The sequence below is a fragment of the Elephantulus edwardii genome, unplaced genomic scaffold (assembly GCF_000299155.1).
Source record: "Elephantulus edwardii isolate Elephantulus edwardi_28Jun2011 unplaced genomic scaffold, EleEdw1.0 scaffold00003, whole genome shotgun sequence".
Classification (NCBI taxonomy): Eukaryota; Metazoa; Chordata; class Mammalia; order Macroscelidea; family Macroscelididae; genus Elephantulus; species Elephantulus edwardii.
The window spans coordinates 21177271-21190823 of record NW_006399753.1 but is presented as its reverse complement, the minus strand read 5'-3'; the positions used below and the strand labels follow the sequence as shown (position 1 = coordinate 21190823).

General features: G+C 41.2%; 2 protein-coding genes across 2 annotated transcripts in view; both read right to left on the bottom strand.

Annotated features, from left to right (window-relative positions):
- TAF2 (TAF2 RNA polymerase II, TATA box binding protein (TBP)-associated factor, 150kDa) overlaps positions 1 to 6099 on the bottom strand; it is a gene marked incomplete at its 3' end in the record, with an annotated part of 74172 nt that extends 68073 nt beyond the window's left edge. The window contains exons 1-3 of the mRNA XM_006879475.1: positions 6017 to 6099; positions 5553 to 5607; positions 4131 to 4291 (exon numbers count right to left, since the gene is read on the bottom strand). Of these exons, the coding sequence (XP_006879537.1) occupies positions 4131 to 4291; positions 5553 to 5607; positions 6017 to 6099 (299 nt within the window). The remainder of the gene's footprint in view (positions 1 to 4130; positions 4292 to 5552; positions 5608 to 6016) is intronic.
- Positions 6100 to 9673: 3574 nt separating this feature from the next.
- The window catches only part of DSCC1 (DNA replication and sister chromatid cohesion 1), a 32410-nt gene continuing 28530 nt past the window's right edge, over positions 9674 to 13553 (bottom strand). The window contains exon 10 of the mRNA XM_006879474.1: positions 9674 to 9867. Within this exon, the coding sequence (XP_006879536.1) occupies positions 9759 to 9867 (109 nt within the window). The 3' untranslated portion in view covers positions 9674 to 9758. The remainder of the gene's footprint in view (positions 9868 to 13553) is intronic.

Sequence of the window (13553 nt, the reverse complement as noted above, 5' to 3'; positions counted from 1 at the left end):
GAATGTACCACAATTTCTCAATCCATTCGTTTGTAGTTGGACATCTGGGCTGTTTACATGTTCTTGCTATGGTGAATAATGCTGCTATAAACACTGGTGTAATAATCTCAATTTGTGCCTCAGTTCTCAAATTCTCAGTGTATATTCCAAGTAGTGGAATAGCTGGGTCCTATGGAATGTCTATGTTCAGCTTTTGAGGAAGCTCCAAACTGCCTTCCAAAATGGTTCTACCATTTTACAATCTCACCAACAATGTATAAGAGCTCCTTTCTTGCCACATCCTGTCCAACATTTGTTACTTGCTGCCCTATTAAACTTTGCCACTGTGACTGGAGTGAGATGGTAGCTCACTGCAGTTTTGATTTGCATCTCTTTTATTGCTCAGCTTATGTAATTTAGTCTTTGAGAAAGCTGCTGGAGGATCAGCTATGAGTCACTTCTGACACAATAGCACGTAACAGTAACAGTACAGAGTGGGAAGATGATAAACGTTAAGGTATGGTCTACCTTACCCAATTTCCCAAGCTAGCTTTTGGAAAGAGTCTTGTTTCTCACTTCCTTTTCATGGATCTTCCCTATCACTAAGGAGAAGTTCAGAGACTGTAACCACCACAAAAGAAACAGCAAAAAAGCTTGGAGCCTCAACATGCTAACAAGTTATCTACTCTGAGAACTGAGCAGAAACAACAAACAAACTGCTGGTTGTGCAGATGTGTGTGCTGTTCTGCGTCCAGTAAATGGGGCATCTCACTCCATCATCACAGGTCAGCGAGGGTGGGTTTCCTGGCTTCTGGCGAGGCAATGGCTCCCTTACTTGCTTGTTTGTGTTACTATTCCTCAGGCAGGTGATCTGGTAGTCATTTTTACGGTGGTTCTAGCAACAAGGCTGTACGACAAGATCATTTCAACACTTCACCTTAGTGAAACGCAAAGTTACAGAAGTAAATCAGAGATTCCCTGGATTTTTCCAACATATTTTTAAAAAAAGTCTCATCTCATAAATGGAAAACTTCTAAAGCTATGAGGATCATAAACATGTCAAAAGACATAGTTTCCTGCCTAAAGGTACAACTTCTCTCCTCAGTCCTCCCAACTCCTCAAGGCTAGAGTCTCCAGCCTGGCAGTTAAAACACAAGTTACAAGACCCCATTTCAGAGTCTCTGATTCAGTGGGTCTCAGATGATGCCTCGTAACCTACACAAATGCCCAGATTATGTTGATTTTGCATATCAGTAGGTTATAATCTGAACACTGCTATCTTAAGACAATATTATGTATGGTTAAGGGCTTGGTGGTTAACGAAAATGTCAGTAGTTCGAACCCACCCATGGCTCCACAAGAGAATGACCTCGTATTCTTGCTCCTCATAAAGATTTACAGCCTAGGGAACACTAGGGGCATTTCCACTCTGTGCTAGAGTCCCCAGGACTCAGAATCAACTAGATGGTATCTAGCAACAACAACAAGCCCAGAACTAGTTAACACACTGTCTTGTCTAAATATAGTCTATGATGACATTCTGGAATATCCATCATCAAAGAAATGATAGAATTCAATCTATCTATCAAACTTTATAATAACAAGTACTCAAATGTAGTTTATAATATGTTCTCTAGGTCGTATAGCCCTGGTGTACAAGTTGCCGTACAGTGGTCACTTGTGGTTGCTGTGAGGGTGAACACTGTGACACTGATGTGTGTCAAATGAGTTAATGGTTGGTTACCCAATGTAGACAGAGAGTGGGGTGGAGCTCCCCGATTAAAACAAGCTTGGAAGGAGGAGTGGCGTCCACTTCCGTAATAACTTGCCTCTGGAAACCCTATGAACCTGGAGAGAGGATGAAAGGTACCCAAGCGTCGAGGACTCTCCTTTATAGGGTCGTTATGAGTCGCCTGCGACTCGACGCACTTAACAACAACAACAGTACAAATATGACGAGTATAATCAAGTAAGACAGTAAAAAAAAAAAAAGTCCTACGAATTGTTAATTCTACTTGCCTGAAGAAAACATTCAAAAAGTAAAAAACCTACCAGTGCCAAAATGTACATATGACATTGAGATGAAAAAAGGCCTGAAAAGTAGCCATTCAAACTACAGGATATTGAATCAAGTGAGCAGCACATGACCATAATAAATATCAAAGTCAAGCCTATGGATTTACATAGGGAGCTCTGGGGGCTTAATGATTACAATGGGCTGCTAACTTAAAGGGTGACAGCTCAAATCCACAAGCCATCAGGAGAAAGATGAAAGAAGAAGGAAAAATAACTAACCTATGTTGGGAAGGGTTAACAAACATTTTGAACCAAATATGCAGCTTTAATTTTACACTGTTTATACATCTTAAAAGACACCAAATATTCTCCAGTGTTGTTGTTAGATGTCATCAACTCCAACTCATAGTACCCCTCTATACAATAGACCAAAGTGTTACCCAATCCCGTGCCATCCTTGTCATTATGCTTAATTAAGCTCAGTGCTGCAGTTACTGTACCAGTCCGTCCTTGTCTCTAAGGAGTACTCTGACCTTCCTTCTTCTAAAACATCTTTGTTCTTATGGCAGTCCATGTTCCATACTCTTCATCAACACACTTCAAAGACATTAATTCTTCTTCAGTCTTCCTTCTTCATTCATAATTCCAATTGTCACATGTATGGGTCAGGGCCACCTTAGTCTTTAAAGTGACATCTTTTCTCTTTAGCATTTTAAAGAGGTCTCTAACAGATTTGCCCAATGCAATACTTAAGTTAATTTCTTGACTGATACTTCCATGGGTGCTATTTGTAGAAACCATGCAAAATTAAATTCTTGGCAATTCAATCTCATTTCTCTTCTCCATTTATCATGTTATTTTTTTGTCCAGTAGTAAAGATTTTTGTTTTCTTGATGTTAAGATTTAATCTGTACTCAAGGCATTAGCTGTCAATCTTTTTCCTTAAGTGCTTCAAGCCCTCTTCACTTTTATTTTTATTGAAATTTTAATGAAAGTTCAGAGATTTTGGGTTTCCATTCATTCATTGTTGCTCATTTTCCACCCTGCCCACCTCTCCCCCTCCCCAGTTGCTTCTTTGAAAAGTGAAAACAAAACCAAACCAAATCTTTATTATATAATCTCCTCCCCTCTCATTATGGACTCTTGTCATGAAAATAATACCTAATAATATATTCCTTTCAAACAGGTCTTTCTCTCATCTATTTCAATACAGTATACATTATTTATCCCCTATATTCTTAGATTTCCCCCCCAACTCTGATGTCAGTCTTATTTTGTAACAGTGGAATTATGCAGTATTTGTCCTTTGTGACTGAGATATTTCACTTCGCATAACGTCCTCCAGGGTCACCCATTTTGAATAATATTTCATGAATTCCTTATTTTTCAATGCAGCACAATATTCCACTGTGTGAATATACCACAGCTTCTCTATCCATTTGTTTGTTGATGGGAACTTACATTTTTTCCAACTCTTGCTATTGTGAACAAAACTGTGATAAACATGGATGTGTATATATCTGCTTGGGTGGCAGTTATGGTCTTTTTAGGGTATATTTGCAGTACTGGAATTGCTGGGTCACATGGTATCTCTATTTCCAACTTTATGAGAAAGCACCACATTGCCTTTCATAGTGGTTGCACCATTTTACACTGCCACCAACAGTGAATAAGGTTTTCAATTTTTCTGCAACCTCGCCAGCATTTGTTGTTTACTGTTCTGTCAAATTTTGCTAATATTACTGGGGTGAGATGATAGTGCATAGTTGTTCTGCCCTCTTCACTTTCAACAACAAGGTTGTGTCATCTGTGTAATGCAGGTTGTTGATGAGCCTTCCTCCAATCCTGAGATAGGGCTTCTTCCCAGAGTCCAGCTTGTAGGATTATTTGTCCAGCATACATACTGGGTGTGTATGGTGAAAAAATAAAACCCTAACACACACTATGGCTTTAAACCATGTAGTTTCGTCTTGTTCTGTTAGGATGACTGCTTCTTGCTTCAATCAGGAAATAATTTAGAAAAAGAAAAAAATGTGATCCAAAGTCAAAGAAAAATGTATTGGAAAAAAATCAATCTAGTCACAGGAGACAAGCACAACTGTCAGAAATAGCAAATACAAAAATGTTTCACTTACTGTTTGGATTCACTGTGGCAAACTTCCAAGGTTGGGTCATTGTAAATGAAAGCAGCTTCTAAATCGTTGACCCTGACACGGTATATTCTGCACTGTTTGCTGTTCAACTTGATTCTATTCAAGTTTGCAACCGTGGGAAAAATTGTCAATTCCACAAATCCCTGAAAAGGCAAAGATTACAATTTCATTATATTTAAGTTTGGTATGTTTCAGAACTTGGTTTATTTTTATCTTTTACTATTCATATATATGCTGCATTAAAAAAATATATATATAATTCAGAACAGATACATAAACACAATTGCTCTTTAAGAATCTTAATTTCAAACGCAGTTGTCCTGGTGAGCAAACAGGGGTGACATATGTATACTTCATCATCACAGTAGTTCATGTTCATAATCAATGAACTAGTGCACCTGCCAGCAAAAAGGTGAATGAAGCCACTGGCGACCAAACAGGAGGGGGAAAAGCATGGGCAAGGGAAAAGAAAGACAATGAAAACCAGAAGCAAAATCCTTGATAACTGAGTCAATCTCAATTGCTATTGGCCCAGTGTTACAGAACAGAACCACATCAATGAGTTTCCAGGGATATAAACCTTTCACACAGATTACTCGCAACAGACCTATATGTCGGCAAGGAAGCAACTGGTGATTCTCAACAACTGACTTTTCAGGTAACAACTGAGAGCTCTACCACAGTGCCATCAGGGAGCCTTAAATCCAGGAGGAGGCTGGTGAGCAAAAGATCCCCGAGTCCCTGCTCCTAAGAGGTAGATCAGGACACAGGAAGCGCCATGATGTTCAGGCAAGTAGGGAAAAATCTATGATTGAGTCTAGAAGCAGTAAATGCTTCTAAGCAGCAGATAATTTCACAAGTGGTTCACAGGAGTATTGAGAAGTTGTACCACCAACATGAAGGCACTGGGTTCAAATCCACGTTTCTCTGTGGGAGAGAAAGGTAATCTATCACATGCGATTTGTTGTTCTTAAGTGCCATCAAGTTGCTTGCACCTCATAGCTACTCTGCTTTATCCTGTGCCAATTTACTGCCTCTGAAAATTTGCTGGAGGGTTATCTGTGAACTGTTTCTGCCTTCAAGGAACAACAGTTCACAGACGGTTATATATTGTTACTACAAGTTAAGTAGACAGTGGGCAATTTACCTGAAGCATATACCTTAGAAAGGAGACGGCCTTGCCATCCATAATAGGTCAGCAGGAACAAGATTTAAATTTTAAAAATAGAGGAAAAAAACAAAGGGGAGACTGAAGAAGCAGTAGGGTCTAGCAGAAAAGCCTTGAACTTTGGAAATGAACGAACTTGAATTCCAATTCTTACTGCTTCTTGAAGCGCAGTTATCTGAAGCGCAGTTCTTAAGAAGTGTACAGGGTGGATTTGGAACTACTGAGAACACACTTACCACCACAGATTTCCTCTGGAAGTTTATGTTGTTTATGCAGACCACCTGATGGGTCGTATATCAGAAACAAAAAATAGAAGAAAGAAAAAAATTATTAGCATTATTAAGTGGAAGCGTAATTCTACCCAGGCTTGAATAGAGGCTGTTATCTTCAATAAGGCAAAAAATGACACCTTTAATCTTACACTTCAAAACCCCACCCACCGGGACAACTTGTTTGAAATCGATCACTAGTAACAGGGCTAGACTTGCTTTGAGAGAAGCCCAGTTTGGAACCTGAAGGTTTATTAATCTGCAAGCCCATTAAATCTGCAACATGAAGGACTGGGACATTTCCACCCTATAAACAGCAGTTCCATCACAGTGACATTGGATCTGGTTTTCCAGCAGTTGCAACATCTCATCATCGAGAACAGAATTCCCAAGAGAAGGAAGGGGGGTAGGATGAAGGGGAAAATACTTATAGTTTATAGGGTCTCGGGCTTTCAAAGCCCTTGTCCCCCTTCTTCCTGTTCATCCTGGCGGGCTCTAGGCCAGTGGGCGGCATGGAGCGCTCGGGCGAAGCCTGGCGGCCCGACTTCCCGGGGGCTGCAGGGCATCACCGGACTCGGGGACCCCCCGTCTCCCCGCGATCCGGGCGGCACGGCGCGCGGACTCGATCCCGCACCCCCGGACGGGCCGGCGCCCCCGACACGCCTCCCCCGGCCCTGCGATCCCAAAGTCTCCGCCGAACTTGGCAGATGCGAAAAGCTCCTCTTATCAACCGCCAGCCCCGATCACCCGGCAGGCCCGGCGCCGCCTTCACCTCCGACCCGACGTCACCGGAAGTGCGCCTGCCGAGGGGCGGGACCAGGAAGTGCACGGCCTGCGGGCGGGGCTTAGGCGATTTGGCGGTGTTTTGACGTTTAGCGCGCACGTGGAGCCAGAGTGGGGCGAGATTATGAAAAGTTCGGAAAATGCGGAGACGTATGAGCGGGTACAGCGAGCAGGCTGGTGGGAAAGGCGGAAACATTGCATTTGGGAATGATTAAAGCTCGGAGAAAACACTGAATAATTTGGAGATTGGGTTTGGCAGTAATGATGGATGTCTCCACGGGCCAGGAAGACGCGTGGGCTTGTCCCTCACCTGCTCCAGGAACACAGTTCTTGGGCGTGCAGTTGAACAAGCCCACAGTTCGCCTTCGAGCGGGTTTTTGCAGGCTGTCATTGCAGGAGAGATTGCCCGTCTAGTGAAGCAACTGGTGGATTTGAACTGTAACTTTGGGTTGGCAACACAACTCCTTACCCGCTATTTTTAAGTGTCCTGAGTCGCTTATGACTCATAGCAACCCAGAGAGCAATCGACGTGAACCCTGCCCTATCCCGAGCTATCCTCATCATCTCTGACATACTCAAGCCCACCTTAATAGTCACTGTGTTAACCCGTCTCATTGAGGGTCTTCCCTTCCTCTGTCGACCTTCGACCTTTGCAAGCAAAAGTCCTTATTTCCAAGGATTGGCTGCTTCTAACAACATGCCCAAAGTATATGAGATCAAGTCTTACTATCTTTGCCTGCAAAGAAGACCCTGCCTGCACTTTTTCCAAGACGTTTGTACTTTTGGCAGTCCATGGGATATTCAGCACTCTTTTCTAACACAAAGGCATCGATTCTTCTTTTTCACGGTGCAACTTTGAGCTGCATAGCAATTATGGGAAAGGATCATAGTTTGAATTAGGTGCACCTTAGTCTTCCCACCACGTGGCCAACTGGCAGCATGATAGAGGAAGATACTGAAATTACTGACAATTTCAGCTTGCTTGATTCCACAATCAACACTCTTGGCACCAGCAGTTAGGATATCAAAAGACAAACGGGACTGAGAAAAATCTGTTGTCTGGGACCTCTTCAGAATACTAGAGAGCAACTGTCTGAACACTAAGGTGCACCTAACCCAGGCCATAGCCTTCACAATTACTTGTTATGCATCAGAGAGCTGGAAAATGACAAAGGATGATAGAAGAATCAATGCTTTGAGTTGTGGTGCTGAAGAAGAGGTACTAAAGATACTGCGGACTGTTAAAAGAACAAACAGGTTTGTCCCGAGAGGGTGAGACCAAGCTACTCCTAAGAGGCAAAGGTTTTGAGACTAGTCTCAAATACTTTGGGCATTTTGCCAGGAGAGACCAGTCTTTGGACATCATGCTTAGAAGGGTGGAGGAACAGTGCAAGAGAGAAGAGCCTGGATGAGATGGATGAACTCAGTGACTAGGGCAATGGAGGTAGGTGTGGCAGAGACAAAAAGAGAATGGCTCAGCAGAGGGCAGGGTTCAGAGCTGTCGTACATAGGGTTATTTTGAATTGAATGAACTCAATGGGACATAACAAGTCTTCAAACTGACAATATTACTTTTCAGCATTTTGGGGAAGTCTCTGACAGCACTTTCCCAATTCAATATGTCTTTGGATTTCCTGACTGCTGGTGCCAAACATGTTGACTCTGGACTCAAGTAATATGAAATCAAGGACAATTTCTATCTCTCCATCATGATGTTGCCTATTGTCCTGGTGGTGAAGAATTTTGTTTTCTTGATGTGAACAGACATTATTAAAACGCAGTGATTTAAAAGCTGAGACTGCCAAGGCTCTAATCAGTCTATCAAACTCTTGGTACCCCTGCCTCAGTATTAAAAACAAAAGAAACTAGCATGTAATTCACATTCATGTAGGACTAACACTTTATTGAAAATGGTTTCTTTTTAAGCCGTTGTATTTACATTCCATGTACAAAATAGTTCTAAATTCCTATAAATTAGTCTTTGTCAACCATTACCCACTAACATTTTTAAACCTTAAATCAGATTTAATTATGGCCTACTCACTCTATGTCCTGGTCATGTAAAATTATTATGAACATTAGGGGAAGACCCTCTGTGAGATGGATTGATTCAGTGACTGGGGTAATCAGGATGGGTGTGTCAGAGGCAATGAGATTGGTACAGGATAGAGCACAGTTTAGGGCTGTTGTACATAGGGTCGCTATGAGTCGCAAACGACTCGACGGCACATAACAACAACAACAACAACAAATGTAATTGGAGCGATGGTCTTAGCCAAAACAAATTAAGCAAATAAAATGATGGAAGAACCTTATCAAGCATTCTAAACTAGAAATTATTTGTGTATTTTCATTAGAACATCTCTGCCAGTGTTCTCTATTATTGAAATGATCATTAATCATTGCAGGCAGTATCTCACTCTGTTTCACATAAGGTTGCTATGAATGGAGGCAACTGGGCAGTACCTACTACAACTTGAAAAAAAATTCTATTCATATTTTTCACATTGGATTAAGGAGCAAACCCGTATCGTCTTAAAGTGCAAGTGTGCACGAGCCAAGCCAACAGGAGAGTAATTGCCAAGTCAATTCAAGCAACTACTTTAATAACTGATAGCTTTGAGTTGTTTCAGTGAATGGTTGGAAGTAGAAAGGAAATTGTGTACTTGAAAGAAGACTTGTAAGTAAATCAGTAATTCTGTGCTACAAAAGCAGTACTATTCAGTTTTCTGAAAAATATTTAAATACATGAATGACTCCAACATGAAATCACAGTGAAACAAATGAAATTTCAAATATTTAAAAACTCTAACATTCCAGTGTAGTACATCAGAGATATACTAAGCATAGGAAATCATACTTTCACTATCAGTGTTAAGACTGTCTACAGGAGCTCTGGTGGACCAGTGGCAAGAAGCTGCGCTGCAATCCTGAAGGCTTGTGATTCAAAGCCACCAGCTGCTCCAAGGGAGGATGGGCCATCTCCTCCTGTGTCACTAACTGCTTCTGAAAACCCACCTCAAGGTCAGCTGTGGGTCAGTTCCCGCTCGACGGTACACAACAACAACAAAATAAAAAAATAGACACACTCACACATCTTACTAAAGCAAAACAAAACAAAAACTGTCTTAATAATATAAATTTAACCGGACAGATACAACATTAACCTTTTATATTCAAGAATATAAACAGAAGGAAGTAGGGAATTTTATTTACAAATACAAAAGAGAAAATGCTGAGGACGAAGGAAAAATATCTTTAAGGATGAGTTTTTAAATTAGGAGTAAGAAAAAGAAAACACTTCAAAATGAAAATACATGAAGGTCTTTTTTCTTGTACCCAGTAACTTTAGAAAGGAACTTTAATCCCAAAAAACGATGGTTTCAGTCTTTAAGGAATAGGTCTTCTTGAATTGTAAACTTTCACACCATTTTGCATTGAAGAACGAGCATACTTAGTGAGTAATGCCCCTATGGTTTGCTTCTCTCCACACAAATCTCTGTAGAAACAATAAAAAGCAACAGAATAGTATAATTACATATAATAACATACATTTCCAGAACTAGTTCTTTTTCTTTCTCTGCCTCAAATCCATCTTCTTTACAAGTCTAAGGGTGTTATCTTAATATGCACAAATTTTGGGAGAGGTTTTGGGGATAAGTATGAAACTTATTTGAGCTACATCTATATTACATGTTTTACTCATATAATCTTCCTAGTAATAGTACATGTATTACATAACCCCACAGTGGATATTAGGAAACACAAGCTCAGAGAAACTAAAGAAGTTCATAGAGCTAGCAAATGCCAGAGTCTTAATTCTGTGCCAAGGATTCTTGGAGGCAAGGATTTCTCAAGCTCCATCTGACATACTTTGGACATGTTGCAAGGAGGAATCAGTCCTTGGAAAACAACGTCATGCTTGGGAGGGTGGAGGGACAGTGTAGGAGGGGAAGACCCTTGATAAAATGGATTGATTCAGTGACGGGGGTAGAGGGGCAGTTGTGTCGGAGACAATAAAGATTGGTACAGGACAGAGCAGGGTTTAGGGCTGTTGTGCACAGGGTCACTTTGAATTGCTGGCACCTAACAACAAATTCTGCAACCAGGTGTGTCTGACTTCCAAATCCATTTTATGTCCACTGTAAGCACTTATCCAGTTAGAAGCCCAGCAATGTGATGTAATAGGGAAGCGTCAGAGAACCTACCTGCATACCAGGCTTCCAGTGTGAACCTGTCCAGGTCACCAACCACTCGAACTTCAGATCTCCCGTATGGCTAATGGGAGAAAAGTATGGCTGGCTCATAATAAAGAGAACAGTAAGGAGGTGAACTGGAAAAGGGAAGAAAGGGAGCCTTCCAGGACACAAAAAGGAGTTGGAAGCCAATGAATTTACAACAATGAGGGAGAAACATGTCTGAAAGAGATGGTGAGTCTGGTTCAACAACTCAAAGAATGTAACCAACCTCCCTGAATTATTCCTGAGGAAACTGGGGAATTGGTTTTTATTTTGCTATGTAGACGCTCAACAATAAAGCAAAGCCACCATTCTTCTGCCCTCAAGTCAATTCTAACTCATATCGACTATACCACACAGGGCAGAACTGCCCAGTGTCCTTGGCCGTGAATCTTTCTTTTATTCTCCCTTTCAGAGTTTTTTGCTTGTTCGTTTTTGTTGTTGTTTTAAATTTTTATTGTCATTTAAGGAAACGTTTATAAACTGGTTTCCCATTCAATCATTTCATCCACATTTTGCTTTAGGGCATTGATGACAATCCCCACACTGTAACAACACGCTTCTCAGTTCCTCAGTGTCATTCATGTTTTCTGTCCTAACCCTTCTTGCCTTCTGAGCTTTATTCTTAGAGAGATGCAGCCCTTTAGATCTTGTATGGTTGATTGTTTTTAAAAAATTTTTACTTTCTATCAGTTTGCTTACAAAGTTCATATACACTGTATTTCACACTATTCTTCATTCACACTGTATTTCATGCAATCATTCCCATGCATTGTTGTTGTTGTTGTTATGTGACATCGAGTCGTTTGCGACTCATAGCGACCCTATGTACAACAGCCCTAAACCCTGCTCTATCCTGTGCCAATCGCACTGCCTCTAACACACCCATCCCGATTACCCCAGTCACTGAATCAATCCACCTCATAGAGGGTCTTCCTGTCCTGTGCTGTCCCTCCACCCTCCCAACCATGATGTCCCTCTCCAAGGACATGTCCCTCATTATCCTGTCTTTTCAGATCCCTGCCAGATCTTTCTCATTTCCTTTTCTTTGACCGTTTTAAGAAGGAAGTAAGTCCTGCTATTAATGTTCACTCTCAAGACCTGTCAATAGTTTGGGTCAAGTCTGAGCCACAGGAACAAGTTCAATTCCACACTTAAAAGGTAATAGAGGATATAGTGTCAGGAGTCCCACTAATCTCTATTAGCCCAGCAAGGCTGATCATTTTTATTATATTTGAGTTTTATTTCACATTTTTCTCCCACTATCCAGAATCCTCTACTGGGATCCCTTTTCAAATGGTCAGCATTGGTTGCCAGGTACTATCTAGTTCTACTGGTCTCAGCATTGTGGAGTTTACAGTTCAAGCAGTCTATTAGTCTTCTGAACAATTGTTTATATGCATCTTCTCCCATCTTCTTTGTCCCAAACAGGAAGAGACCAATAATCGGCTTGCTTCACTAGCTGTCTGCAAGCTTCAAAACTCCAGTCCATACTCAGCAAAGTAGGATTTCGAACACTGCCTTTGTGGACTACTTTGTGGACTATTATGCCATAGACTTTCATGTCCCCATAGATTATGGTCTGAAACCCTTGAAACCTACAATTCTTTCTCTCAGAGTGTTTGGTTATGGTTTCAGTTTACATAATTTTTCCCCCTGCGAGGCTGTAAATCTTAGCAGAAGCAGACTACCTCCTCCTTCTCCCAAGGAACAGGTAATGATTCAAACCATGAATCTTTTGGGTAGCAGCCCAATGCTTAATTCACGATGCCACCCACTTCCTCTGTGAAGCCACTGGTGGTGTTCTTAGGTAAATGCTGTCGCGTTGAGAACAAGAGATCTGAACTCTGGCCTATCCTGTGCCATCTTCACAACCTCTGACCCACTCAAGCCTATTACTGCAGTGACTGTAGCAACACATCTAGGTGAGGGTCTTCCTCTCCTTCACTGTCCCTTCTTCTTTCCAAGAAAGATGCTCCTCTCCAAGGAATAACCTCTCCTAACAACATGCCCCAAGTATGTCAGATGAAACTTCATCATCTTTGCCTCCAAGGAGCACTCTGGCTGCACCTTCTCCAAGACATTTTTTTTGTGGCAGTTCATGGATGATATTCAGCACTCAACACCACAGTTCAGAGATAAATTCTTCTGTCATCCTTAGTCATTGTTGATTGTGACTGAAAAGATCATGGCCTGAATCAGGTTCACCTTAGTCCTCAAACTGACATCACTGCTCAGTAATTTGGAGAGGTCCCTGATTATAAATCTTTCTGGTGCAATAAGTCTCCTGATCTCCTGACTGCTGGTACCAAGTGTACGGACTGTGGATCCAATTAAGATGAAGTTGCTGACAGTCTCCATCTTTTCTTTATCTATAATGATGCTGCCTATTGGTTGAGTAGTGATGATTTTTGTTTTCTTAATGATGAGATGCTATCCGTATTGAAGGTTGCAGTCTTTGATCTTCTTCAAGTCCTAGGATAGTTTTAATTAGTGTAAAAGCATGTGATGTAAATTTTAACAATGGGGCTATTAAGCTGGTGATTATGGAAACTAAATGGTAGATATATAACGAATAGATGGATATATATTATCACTTGTGAATATCTGAAATTCTCTGAAACAAATTTTTAAAAGTGGTATAGAGGGCAAAAAGTAGAGAAATGGGGAGACAAATTGAGAGGTAATTAAAACATGAAGCAGCTTCTAATAAAGTGGTAAGAAGTGGAAAAGTGCTGGATGTATTCTGAATGAAGCCCTATTATCTGAAAGATCTGCTATGAGCATTATGCATGTTGCTAGGAGAGTATCCTTTGGAAGAGTACACCATGCTTAGAAAGATGGAAGGTGCTCGCTTCGGCAGCACATATACTAAAATTGGAACGATACAGAGAAGATTAGCATGGCCCCTGCGCCAGGATGACACGCAAATTCGTGAAGCGTTCCA